The sequence below is a fragment of the Homalodisca vitripennis genome, chromosome 5 (genome assembly GCF_021130785.1).
Source record: "Homalodisca vitripennis isolate AUS2020 chromosome 5, UT_GWSS_2.1, whole genome shotgun sequence".
NCBI classification, from domain to species: Eukaryota; Metazoa; Arthropoda; class Insecta; order Hemiptera; family Cicadellidae; genus Homalodisca; species Homalodisca vitripennis.
In genome coordinates this window covers 24,499,788-24,513,912 of record NC_060211.1, presented here as the reverse complement: position 1 = coordinate 24,513,912, position 14,125 = coordinate 24,499,788, and the positions used below count along the sequence as shown (strand labels likewise).

The 14,125-nt window shown below is 36.4% G+C and overlaps 2 protein-coding genes across 2 annotated transcripts; both read left to right on the top strand.

Annotated features, from left to right (window-relative positions):
- Positions 1-3,136: 3,136 nt before the first annotated feature.
- On the top strand, positions 3,137-7,175 carry LOC124363387. The gene is made up of 2 exons (XM_046818638.1): positions 3,137-3,575; positions 7,040-7,175. Exons 1-2 carry the CDS (start codon positions 3,304-3,306, stop codon positions 7,173-7,175), a joined length of 408 nt encoding a protein of 135 aa, XP_046674594.1. The 5' UTR covers positions 3,137-3,303.
- A 90-nt stretch (positions 7,176-7,265) lies between these two features.
- LOC124363386 lies at positions 7,266-13,260 on the top strand. Its single transcript, XM_046818637.1, has 5 exons — positions 7,266-7,553; positions 7,628-7,868; positions 11,401-11,553; positions 12,372-12,538; positions 12,582-13,260. The coding sequence occupies exons 1-5, from the start codon at positions 7,285-7,287 to the stop codon at positions 13,258-13,260; spliced, it is 1,509 nt and encodes a 502-aa protein (XP_046674593.1). The 5' UTR covers positions 7,266-7,284.
- Positions 13,261-14,125: the final 865 nt, after the last annotated feature.

The following is a 14,125-nucleotide window of genomic DNA, read 5'->3' as shown; positions in this document are numbered from 1 at the left end:
ATTCAGATATGTTTGCTGTCGAGATTGAAGATTTTAAAGCAGAATATGATAACAAACTTGCAAATTTCATGAGTTCAAGTGAAGTTGCTGATAAAATAAAAACATTGAAAAAAGAATTTGAAGATGGTGCAAAAAAAATATTTACCAATTTAATGTCTCATATCGAAAAAGCTGATAAAATTACTGAAGCGAATCAAAGTTGAAAAGAATTATGTTAGTTTGGCTAATAAGAAAAGAATTGTCGGTGTTCGACCTGGTATTGACAAACACGATGTTGTTGTTAAAGAACAAATTTTAAAACCTCTAAAATTATCAGAAAACATCGATATTGTTGATTTACATGATCCGAATGTTAAAAATGCCTTAGATTTTAAAGGAAAAAGAATTAGCAGTGTTAGTAAAGGAATTAATCCGTTTTGATGTTGTTGTAATGATTCAATTAGAAGATCCTATTAAAATGTTTAATGAACTAAAACAAAATTACGAGAATCATAAACAGCATGTTAAAGATTTTACAACAGAAGTCTATGAAAAACTTGATGAAAGAAGTAAAAGATCAGTAGACGATGTTGGTGAAATTAATGAAAAACTTACTAAATTTAAAGAGTCTTTTGATAAGTTTAGTTTAGATGCTACGAAAACTTTTGAGAATATTGGTCATAAATTTGTTGAATACAATGATTCTAATGCTGTCAAATTTCAAAAATTAGAAGAAAAAATTAATAAGTTCGAGGAAAATCTTAATATAATTCTTGAAAATATTGATAACAGATTTAATAGATTAGGCGGCTAAGATGACTAATTTTCCTTATATAAATGGCGCTCATATACTGTGTGAGATGTAAAGAAAAAACTGCAACAAATGATATAAAATACTATGCAAACATCAATGGAGTTAAAAGAATTTCTGGAAAATGTGCTGAATGTAACGCTAAAAAGAGCCAATTTATAAAAACTTGAAATTTTTTCTTAATAAATAGAGATGGCGGGACATTACAGTGCTTTCGATCTTTTTATAATGCAACACGAAAGAGATTTGAAAAAAGAACATTGGGATGATATTTCTCAAAAATATGAATTATCCGAAGATATGATGAGATTATACGTAAAACAAATTGAATTGGTATAACATTGCAAAATATCAAAATCTGTCCCCAGAGTTCATTCAAGAAAATATACATTATCAATTAAAAGATCATATGTCTGTTCTTTGCCTCTATCAACACTTGAGTATAAAGTTTTTGGATGAAAAATAAAGATACAGTTGATTGGAATAATATTATAGATAGCGGTTACTATCCTGTGCAGATTTTATTGAAATATGTGACCGAGATCGCAAAATTTAAGGAACAGAATCCTGAATATGACGAAGTAGATCATTAAAAAATGACTAAAATCTTTTCTTATCGACTTATACATGATGTTTAAAATTTCTAAATTTTCTCTTATTAAATGGTGGACTACAAAAAGTATTCAGGTGATATTGAAAGGGCGGAGTTTAAAAATTTCTATCCAATTAGTAAAACAACATTTGAATGAACCGAATAAAAGAACTGAGTTTAATATTGATTTTGGAGATAATTTTTGCTCGTCTAACTTCCAGTTTTATATTTCTGGAACTTTAACAAAACAAGATGGTCAAGCATATCTTGGAACTGATAATGTTAGATTAATCGATAATTTTATACCGATTTTATTTTCTAAGATTGAAGTAAGAAAACACAATAAATTGATAGAAGAAGTCGAAAACTGTGGCCAATTAAGCACAATTAAAGGAACTATTTGTTATTCCAAAAGTGATGTATTTTCAAACAGTTTTGAATCAAACTTTTAAATTTGGACAATTTGAAGCGGTCGGTGATTTAGCACATTTCGGCTTAGGATTTTTTGAAAATGTTACTATTCCGATCTATAAAGGAGGATTTTATCTAAGTTTTATAAGAGCAGAAGACGATGATGTGATTCTGAAGACTGCAACTGGAAATGTTATGCCTGTTGATGGCAAAATTACAATTAACGAGTTTTTCATTAGAGTTCCGATGATTGATTACAAAACCACGAGTAAAATTTCAGTTAATTGATGAAATTATAAAATCTCAAAACGTCACGTTTAATTTTCTAGATTGGCAATGTATTGAGCAAAAAAGGTATTTCCGGAACAACTTATTCGTTCGATATCACAAATATTTATAGAAATATCTTCAATCCCAAGTTCGTTATCATTGGTTTTCAAACAGATAGACAGAATAATCAAGAAAAAAATCCTTCAAAGTTCGATAGTTTGAATGTGAAAAATATCAGAGTAAAATTGAATGGTTCTTATTATCCAGATGAATTACAAAATTTAAACATTTCCGGTGGTCTTTTCAGAATCATGTATCAGATGTATCAAGATTTTTAAGAAAGTTTACTACAAAAATATGGAAATGTATTACAACCCCAAAGAATTTATAGCAAATAGACCCATTTATGTCATTGATACAACAAAGAGTTTGACAAATATTTCTAGTTCAAAGAACGATATAATTATCAATATGGATTTTCAAAATGCTGTTACAAACGCGATTTGTTATGTGGTTGTGGTTTCTGAGAAATTTTTAGCCTATGATGTGATTAAGAACGATATTAAAGAAATTCAGTAAAAATCGTCTTATTTTCTGTTGAGCGAATGTTAGCAAATTTCATTATTTCCGTTTATAGATTTTTCATTGAGATTTCTGGATTTTTTCATTAAAACAGCTTATAAATGTAGAAGCAAACATTAAACAGTAAAACAGCTATAGATTCGGTTATTTTCCATTCGTGAGTTACAGATTCGTTTATTGTCCTTTAAACATTATTTTACGTTGATTTTCTGTTTACTCCAAAAAGTGCGCTAGAACCCTCATATTCATATCTACTTATATATATATATATATATATATATATATATTTATATATATATATATATATGAAAACAAGACAAAACATTAAACAAAATAATATTATATATACATTTCTTACTGTTTGTTTTATTGAGCTGCCACATAGCCTGAAAATATTGGCAACATACTTTCTTTTCAGTACAAGTTTAGTTTTCGTAAAAGAAGCAGCTGTTTTTCAACACTTTGTGTTTGTAAACATAATGTTGATCTGCTGCCGTATACGTAAAGGGTAGAAAACTTCGTGATAGTTACATTTTTTTTAAACTGGTCTGCGTAAAATAAGTGATCGAAAAAAAGAAATCATTGTGGTGAAAATATTGAAAATCCAACCAAATAAAACGTTCAAAACTGTCAACAGGCCAAGTGACTTTAGGACGCAATGGCACTTCTGATCCTTTTTTTGTCGTACAAGAGGAGGAAGTTACTGTATAAAGCTGTTACAGGTCTGAGCGGACTTTCTGGCGCTCTGGCCGCACTCTTGCTTCTGGCTACCCTGTATTCCTTCCTCCGACACTCCTTTATCCTGAGTGTCCTGCACATCACGCTGTTCGACAAGCTCTACTATAACCTGACCCTGCTGGGAGTTTTGCTCCTGATGCTGGCCGCCTCATGCTGGAAGCTCAACAGAAATACTACATTTCAACCTCTCCAGTACGACACGATATCTTAGTACAGTATTGGTTTTTCAAACTAAATTAATCGTGTTGCACTAAAGTGATCTTCTCGTAACACGACAAGAAAGTACAGGCGGTAGATTTATTCAAGCTAAATATGAGATTTAGTTTCCAACAGAAAAATGTTGTTATCAATTCAGGATTGGATCATGTAGAATAATAGTTGCTTATAAAGAGTTCTTTAAAACGTATAAATAATCGTATAGTATTAGCAAATAATGACTGTAGTTAAGGCTCACATTGTTTTACACTAATACACACGAACCCCCCCCCCCTCACCACATACTGTATAAGTACAAGGAATCAGGACAGCCCATTACCTAATGCACTCCCTCAATCAACCCCAATACCCTACATTATTATTCATTTCAATCTAAGGCAATCAGTATACATATTATTAATTTCATTCTAAGGCAGTCAGTATACATATAATTCAAACATCATAACAAGTCAAATTACAGGAAAACAGGATTTCGGAATTTGCCATCGTTGTGGTTTCAAAAGGTATAACACAACGTTTCGAGGATTGGAATCTAATCCTCTTTTGACCACTCTGGTCACCACTTTGGTTACCAGTATTTAAAAAAAACTAACCAGGAAACCTAAAAAGATTATACCAATTAAAGAACCCTCAACTAACATTCGTACACAACCACGACACTAAGGCCTAGGACCGGAAACGCCTTGCCTTACCTCTTCCTCCACCTGACCGTCGCCTTCCTGAAACATTGTGTCAGATGACACGACGTGGTGCCAAAGAAAGAACCGACATCGATTTTCGTGTTAGTATCCCACTTTCATCCGTGACGCTGTGATGTGTGATTGTGTTTCTCGTACTCGTGACTTGCATTGTCTGCAGTGACAACGCCTGGATAAGACTCCAAGAGCTTTTGGGTATGTTTGAACCCTTTTCTTTCCCTTCGTTTCTTCTTTCTGTTCTTTATATTTCTATGTATGTACCTCCCCCACTTGACGAAGATAGATTCCAATCCTCGAAACGTTGTGTTATAACTTATGTAACCATAACGATGGCAAATATCATGTCAACAATTGATGCTATCACAAGCCTTGTGGATGCGATCTTGGAGGGCTTGGAGGGTCGGGAGCACACAATTGGTGTATTTCTCGATCTTTCGAAGGCATTTGATTGTGTTCACCATGCTACCCTTTTGCGAAAACTGGAATTGTATGGGGTACGTGGTCTGCCACTGAAGTGGTTGAAATCGTATCTCAGTGACAGATATCAGTTTATAGAAATTTCCAATGTTCAGTCACAGAGAGTTCCTTTGAATCAGGGGGTCCCCCAGGGACCTATCCTTGGACCTGTACTGTTCTTAGTTTATGTGAACGATTTTGGACTATCAATTCAGAATGGAAAGATAGTCCAATATGCGGATGACACGACTCTATGCGTCAGAGCAAAATCAAATACCGCTCTGGAAATAGAAACTTTTGTTGAACTGAATTCTTGTATTCAGTATTTCTCGGACTTAAATCTTAAAACAAATAATACAAAAACGAATTATATAAGTTTTTGTCTTCGTCAACAAGTTAACGAAATTCGACCCATTGTCATGGTAGAGGACACCCTCTTAGAGGAAGTGGAATCCACTCGATATCTGGGAATATATCTCGATAGAGGATTAACTTGCACCGATCATGTTGAGCATGTATGTGCAAGGGTTGCTTCAGGCGTTTTTGCCCTGAGGAATTTGGCACAGGTTTGCTCTTTTGACGTTCTAAAGAACGCCTATTTTTGCCTTTTATATCCTCATTTGGCCTACGGCATACGCCTTTGGGGTGGATGTGCCAGGATCAGATTCAACAGAGTTTTCAGGCTTCAGAAAAAAGTCATCAGAATCATGTGCAAATTGAATCCTAGAGAGTCGTGCCGCGATGCTTTCAGGGAGCATGGTTTTCTGACTTTACCTCTTTCTGCCTCTATATCTTGGATGTAGCTCTGTATTACCGATTCCGATGTGAGTTAGTGCGTGGCAGGGACGTCCACAGGTATGATACTAGAGGTGGGGACAGCTACAGGATGCAAAATCAAAGAACACTGGCATCTGAACAACTTCCTTCACAAGCCGGTGTCAGATTAATTAATAATCTCCCTGAGAGAATAAAAAAATCTCAACAACCCAACCCTGTATAAAGCTCGATTAAAGGACCTTTTAGCGTCTGAAGTGTTTTACTCTGTAGATGAGTTCATGTTACGCCGCTGGGACCACTACATTTTTGTAACTTAGTACCGATACTGAAGCCATGTATGAATGAGAAGGAGAATGTAATTTAATGTATGTATGCAAGCAGTGAATGAATCTTAGAATAGCAAATTGCAGGATTTTTAGCTTTATTTATTGACATTTGCAAATACAATGTAACATTGTTTGAACGCAATAAAAATATGATTGATTGATATCCGAAATCCCGTTATCCTGTCACACCTTCCATCGTCAAAAACAAACTTTAAACAAAGAAGTAAAATGATGTACACCGATACTTTCACAGAGTATTGCTTAGTCATGAGTCTAAGACGTTACTGAATAAAGCGGAACGAAAAACGGCAGGTGCGGGGTTGGCCCAATTTCTGTGCTCGTGAGTGTGCGTGTGCGCGCCTGCGAGGTTACCACCTGGCCCTTCAGGCCCAAATCTCTTTTTGCCAATACTATGAATGAGATCATTCTATCATTTTGCATCTCATTACTAAATATTAATAAACTAGGAAGCGTTGTCGGAAAGCTTGTTAGACACCGTGGATACAAGTCCTCCGCTATAAGAACGGCATCCACCGCTATTCAGCTGTGATCCGACCAAATTCTCTTAAATTCGCTTATTAGATTGTATGTGTTCCAAGGACGTAACCAGCGAGGGGATCCAAGGGTTCCGTAACCCCCCCCCCCAATTTGCAATCGTCTTAATTTTTTTTAGTAGACAATTATTATTATTTAAATCATTCAGTATTAACAACATACACTGTTGAAATATCGTTCTCAACATAGAAACGGACCAAGAACATTTTAAGTCACAAAATGGGACCTTACCTTCTATCCAATACGGGAAAATATCAGTTGTCTTGCCTTCCTCCCCAAACCTTTTTCTGGCTACGTTCTTGGGTGTTAATTGATACTCGTATCATTACCATCCTAGAACTGCCTATTTGACGTACTGGATAAATTAGCGAGTTTGCACTCTACGCTACCTGGTCTATTCTGTTGCAGCCAAACACTTCGGAGATCACACATAATGTGGTGCTTATTGATGGTGCTATCGTTGGTATATGTGGTCATCCAGAAACCACTTCTGCACTACCTGGTCTATTCTGTTACAGCCAAACACTTCGGAGATCACACATAATGTGGTGCTTATTGATGGTACTATCGTTGGTATATGTGGTCATCCAGAAACCACTTCTGCACTACCTGGTCTATTCTGTTACAGCCAAACACTTCGGAGATCACACATAATGTGGTGCTTATTGATGGTGCTATCGTTGGTGTATGTGATCATCCAGAAGCCACTTCTGCACTACCTGGTCTATTCTGTTACAGCCAAACACTTCGGAGATCACACATAATGTGGTGCTTATTGATGGTGCTATCGTTGGTATATGTGGTCATCCAGAAACCACTTCTGCACTACCTGGTCTATTCTGTTACAGCCAAACACTTCGGAGATCACACATAATGTGGTGCTTATTGATGGTGCTATCGTTGGTGTATGTGATCATCCAGAAGCCACTTCTGCACTACCTGATGAGTTCGGTGGAGACCGAGATAGGACCCCGGTATCAGCACGGAGCCTCCCGCTACATGGACCTCAGCGAGTGGCAGAGTGCTGTAGACAGAATACAAAGCTTCCTGGAGTGCTGTGGCGTGGAAGGCTACACAGACTGGTATACCTCCACGTGGATCCCTATCAGCGCTCTGAAAATTGACTCTTCTCTATACTCCAAGTATGATATTACATGAATCCTGCACAGTACTGATAAGGACACAATGGCAAGATACTGACAGTTGTTCGATGCAGGGTGATGCAGCCCAACGGCAAGCTGCTGGTTCCGCTAGTACCGTCCAGCTGCTGCCGGTCTCAGGGTGGTGAGTGCGGGCATCGTGGATGGCTGACTGAATCCAACCGCTCCTGGTCCAACATGAAGGCCGTGGATCCCAGCCTCATCTACACCAAGGGTTGCAAGGCAGCCATCTGGCATACCATCTACACCGATGTGCTTATTTTCACAATCTTAAGTTATGCTTTCTCCGTGTTAATGGTCAGTATTCATAGATTGTCCACTGAATGATCGAGCTTTGTGAGTGAGAAAGAGAAGCTTAGCTTTAAGTCACACAATTATTCTTAAATAGATGAGTAGTTTTGTATAATATTCCTATAAATGTTCCGGTATTATATACATCTCTGCTATGCCAGATGAGAATATAAACTACCAGGGAAGAAGACGCCATTTAGATCTCCAGTACCGTGCCGGTTATGATTGATTGTGGTATGTCTAATAAATTACAATATACGAGTACAGGGTTTTGAAAAAGTCCCGCACGGGCTTGATGATTCCCGATCGAATACAGGTAAGGCAATAAAATTTGGTACATCATTACTGCACCTACAAAGTGTAAGATGTACACCAAGAAAAGTCCAAATCCCAACTTAAAAATAAGAACTTTCTATCATAATAACTGATACTAGGTATTCCCCTTTATTATTCATCTCTGCAAAACAAACTCTTTATAGTGATGTCCATTTTGGGCTATTTTTAAATCATATTTTGCCATCCTCCTTGTAGACCATACTTCATTGGATGTGAAGAGTCACTAACTACCTTAAAAACTATATTTCAAGTTCAGTATTCATTTACTAAGTTTAAATTTCACAACTTAAGCCAAAACAAGAATAATAAACCACCTATAACAGGACCTACATTGTACATGTTTCAAAACTTTAAACCAGCATCATTTCTTAAAGATTTAACCTTTTGAGGTCGGATTTGCGCTATTGTACTCCACCAATAAATACCTTTAATATGACACACTACACGACCTATGCTCTCATTTAAAATTCCCTTCTGACTGCTTGCGGGCCATCCCCCTGACATAAAACATAAATGGTAGTCACTTCAAAAAGTAGATTTATAGGTTCAGTAATGTTGTACTAAGTTCTATTGCTTTACCTTTTATCGTTCGGGAAATAACAAACAACGTACAGAATTGTTTAACGCCCTGTATTGTCTATGATACAAAGTTAGGGAATGGACAACGTAGTATTAAGCGCAATGACGACGTATACGTATGTGACGCAGTAGTGATGACAATTCCGATGCTGACTGAATTATGGCATCACAAAGTTATTAGACAGTGATGTGCTGTAAACGCGATATGGTCTGTAAAATAGGTGACGACCTGTGTATGCGATTAATACTCAGGAGTGGAGTGGATTCCTGAGCCAAGAGCAATAAACGTGACGTAGGTGGCTACTAGTAAGCCTCTGAGTTTGGTTAACGTTGGCTATTCCTAAAAAAACAATCATTACACAATATAGTAGTATCGTACATACATTGTGCACGAAACTTACTACATAATTCGGTTGTCTTATAGGTCCTAATACGTCTAATTCTTATAAAAATCGGCTGCTGAGGGTTACATAATTCGGTTGTCTTATAGCTCCTAACACGTTTAATTCTTATAACTCGGCTGCTGAGGGTTACATAATTCGGTTGTCTTATAGCTCCTAACACGTTTAATTCTTATAACTCGGCTGCTGAGGGTTACATAATTCGGTTGTCTTATAGCTCCTAACACGTCTAAACATCTAATTCTTATAACTCGGCTGCTGAGGGTACTCCTAGTCAACAATACGCACTTCTCTAGATGGACCAAGATGACCTATGAGGTTGTGGATATTTGCGGAGTAGGGTACCCTTCGGTTTATCCTACTTTATGGAAATAGAGTGAATTATTATGGATCGGAATTGTGGGCACCACCGTCTTCCATATCCTTCCTTTCCTTTCCAATTATTAACCCATATCATGTTTCCTTTTTTCCTTTTTCCTGTTTATGTTACTGTTAATTATTAGTTTAAGCTTTATTATTGTTGATGAATAATTTCAAAAGATACCAGGACATTTGTCATCTTTGTATGCTATAAATGACACTACGGTTCGAGGGTTGAATTCTGTACTCTCCTTCAGGTCTAAACAGACACAATACAAGACTATTAGACTATTGTACGTCAAACTATTGTTTGATATACAACTTGTTTTCGGTTATCTGGCGAATTATCCACTATTCATAGATTAACTTTTTGTAATTACTTCTTTACATTTTAAGGACTTTTGACACCAAAAGAAAACAAATAGATTCCATTCTTGCCTCACAGTATTTTAGTTTAAAAAAACAACGATGGCAAATATCCAAGATAATATAATTGCTGGAAATATTACAAAAATTAAAAAAGCGATAAATTGTAACAAAATTGTTATTTATTATTTGGTAAATAGGGACGTGAAGTAACGAATCAAGGAAACTCTTTTGCTTATCATGTCTTACTAATGAGCCCTGACGTAAGAGAGGGTATTGCTGGTAGATATTAGCTAGTCTTAGAAGTTTATGTAATCTAAAAATGATAATAAAACGAATTAAATTTAGATGGTCATTTTTAAATCACGATGACAACCAAGTGCACTCTCCCACCCAGGTAACAAAGGGCGGCGCTTCTGCTCGTTTTTGTAAAAGTCACACAATTCTTAATTCTTAATTGGTTTTCTTAAAAAAGAATGCTACCAAACATTAAAAACTTCAGCAAATCATGGTGTATAAATTATGAATACAATAACCAATCCCTGTTAAAAATACCACCGTTAGGTAATACGACAGAAAATACATCTACCGAAATAATTGGGCTCGTTTATACACATTTGTAAATTGTAACAAATTTATAAAATTAGATGTATATATCTGTCTGTATGATAGAATCTTCAGAAGTTATATCAGGGGAGAGTGGTTCAGATGGTAACCATTGATTTACATTCGTCTCTGCCTTAATTTTGGGTTAGGAACAGTATTTTTCTTTATGTTATTGGCTCTAATTTTTCATTATAAACATATCCTTAATGTTTTCTGCCCTAATTTTGTTTCACGAAAAACATTAAAAATTATTTAATGCTGATGTATTATTTAGAAGAATTTCCTTTCCAAATTTTGAGCTACACGCTTGCGGTGAATTTAGCGCCACTAGGTTATTTTCCTCCTCTCTAAAATTTTAGTAATTGACGCCTTATAATCAAGATAAGTTGTAACAATAAGCGTGGCACTCCATTAAAAAGACGATGTGCCTAAGACTAGTGCAGTGCACTGACGTATCAACAAGCAGCGCTAACGCCCTGGAAGGATGCGATGAAGGCCCACCAAGACCAATGTCGGAGTGTAGCAGCAGTTTTTTTTTGCGTTTTATAATATTATCACATTTCCAGTCCTTGCGCTCAGAGGTTGTGTTCACAGCTGAGCATTGGGCAGTAAACAAAAAAACTGATCCCAAAGTCAGGACTGGGTTAAAGGTTTAGTTACTTGGGTAACTGGAACTGAACTTCCAAATTAATAGGTTTCACTTAAGTTGGCATTTAGATTTTATCATCCCTGCCCTCCCAAGTGTTCTCCAAACTATCCAAAACCATTGCACCAGTTCTCTCCGACCATTTATAAAAAAAATAGTGGTGTGTTTAACGGAGCTAAATTGCTATACACTATCATCTAAACCTTTGTAGTTCTTGTCACATTTCGCACACTGTTGTTCGCAGATCCTGATGCTGCTATGTACGAGGTACTTGTACTCCTCCACGTTCAACAGTACAATGCTCGGACAACCCAGGGGCAAGGCTCCAGGATGGCTGCTAGGACCGGACTTCGGATTCACCAATTGGCGAGTCATGAATTTAGAGCAATATGCCAAGGTTATATTATTTTAATACGAACTCTTTATTTGATAACTTATAAAAAACTTACCCTGTATTATAACAGTTATCCTTTGTTTAAAGTTGGTTTATGACGATGGAAGGATTGAGAAGGAAACAGGATTTTTTCAATATCATGCAATCTGATCTCTTCTTCACGTAAATGACTAAATTTATCCATGACTACAATCTAGGTTAAAGTAAACAAAACATATTACTGTATCAATTAACGATAACAAATATCCGAATAAAATTTGGTTTTCTTTATTGCAGAAATGTTAAGTTGTTTTATATTGTGACTATGGCAATAAGTAAGACAAAAAAAGTTTGCTCTTGTCATTTTCTTGTTTGAAGAAAAATCTTGGTTATTGGTAATATACTACCTACTGAGTCGTAGGTGACTTCAGTCGTATGTGGTTGGTCGGCGAATGAATCCTATTGTGACCTGTATTCTGTAGTTCAGTTTAATAATTAGTGTTGTGTTTAATTTTGTTTTTTATAGGGTGCATGTTGTAGAGTTAGTGAAGGTGACACATAACATGGTGGTTGTGATTCCTGACTTACGCGTGTCACAACGCTCTGATTTGATTAGTTTATCTTAACCTAGTTTGAAATTATGTGTTAGGTTAGTATTTTTTGCAGATCTGGAAACGTAGTGTTACTGATTTTTTTCACTGAACGATGGCAAATGTCCGGAAAATCCTGTCTCCTTCACATTATGGTCATGTACTAATAATATACAATAAATTATAACTAATCCACCATATTGGCCCAATCTATAAACAGTGCACATTTAATAATGTACATTTTAATTTTAGGGATGTATTGAAGACGAAGAATCGTTAGCGGATGTTCCAGAAAGGCCGAAAAAGAAAGGCATAAAGGCGTGTGTGGCAAATATTCGAAGGCGGTGCAAAAGAAAAGAACCTCATTCAGAGGCAACGGGAACCGCCCGAGACTGCTCGATCAAGATTCAGACTGAGAAGTCCGTGCATTGACAAAATAAAACAGAAAATCTCCGAGAGAAGGAACAAGAAGAAAAAGAAGCCAAGCTGGCATGACGAAGCGAAGGGAGAAATAGAAACTGATAGATCGGAAGATAAGTCAGATCCGTCGAGACATGACAAGGAAGATGAGACAGGGCAAAGTGAGGTGGAAGATGAAACAGAAGGTGACCAAAGTGCTTCCCCCAGAGGAAGTAAAGTCCAGAGGAAAATGTCAGCTAACCTAGTCGATGTGGAAGGCAAGCAGAAGCCCTTTAATACACCTACTGAAGTAAAAGTGTACGAGTATGGCGAGGACACTCGTCAGACTTCACCATTCATCAATCGGACGAAGGACCAGAATGTCGAAGAGTCGCCGAAACAGAAAAGGGTGACATTTAGTAACCAACCCAGTCCTAGGTCAGAAAGTGGGGGAACTGGGCCTCAGGTTAGTATACTGAAGAAACATTCGTCGAAATCTGAACCAGTCAGGGACTTCCAACAGACCAGGAACCTGTTTGAGAAAGCATCAAAAGTCGACAAGCCCATTCAGAACAAGGCTGATAAGAAATATCCTACAGTTAAGAAATATCGCTTTCCTAGCGTTGACTTAATAGATTTTAACGATCCTGTCCCAAATAAATCAGATGATGTCGCGTCTAATAGTTTCCCAACTAAGCGAAGAATCATATCCTGTTATTTTGAGAAACTATGTAATCCCTAGAAGTTAAAGCGGCTGTATCTAAAAAAAATTAAACAAATATGAATTATTTGCAGATATATGCCTGATGTTATTTTCAGTTACAGTTTTGAACAAATATGTTTTTTATAAACAAGAATTTTATTAATATTGGGATCGTCGATGTCTGTGCGACCTGAGCTATTGAACGTTGGTCGTGAATTTCAGACAGCTGATCAAATCCTTAATCTGATCATAGATCTTTGAGCATTGTCTTCGATCAACTCCTTTTTTCATAGAATCACAGCCTCTACATTGTTTTCATGAGATTTTCTCAGCCAGTGGGACTCGTTAAAATGAGTAAACTAGAGGCGATCTTCTTCTTTCTTTATTAGGCAGATTATTTAACGGGCTAGATTATTTTGATCTAACGGGTTTGCAAGAATCTATGTCGAGGTTGAGCTCTTGTATGAGCAATCGAGAACCATTTTGCTCCACATAATATAACGTAGTATTTCCTGAAATCTATAGAGATATTTTCCATACAGTTTTTATCGATGGTCGAAATGGAGAGTGAAAAAAAATACTAAACAGTGTTTTTCTGCAATTATATTTTTTTAGCTTAGGAAACTTACAACCAGTCGTAAGATGTGTAAATAATAGTTGTGTCCGCTTCAGTCAACGAGATACTGACACTGAAAATCAACATTATCAGTCTTTTTTATCGTTAGTTTACTGTTACTTTTAATTGTGTCGAATTAAAACCACACGACCTGTAAAACGATTGTGATTTTGTAATTTAATCCTTTCGCAGCCTTCCCATTCGACTACCTTCTCCACCCAAGCCAGCGAGACTTAAAATCGATTTATGTCTTAGGGGAAATTTCTTCATCGATTTAACGAAACCTTG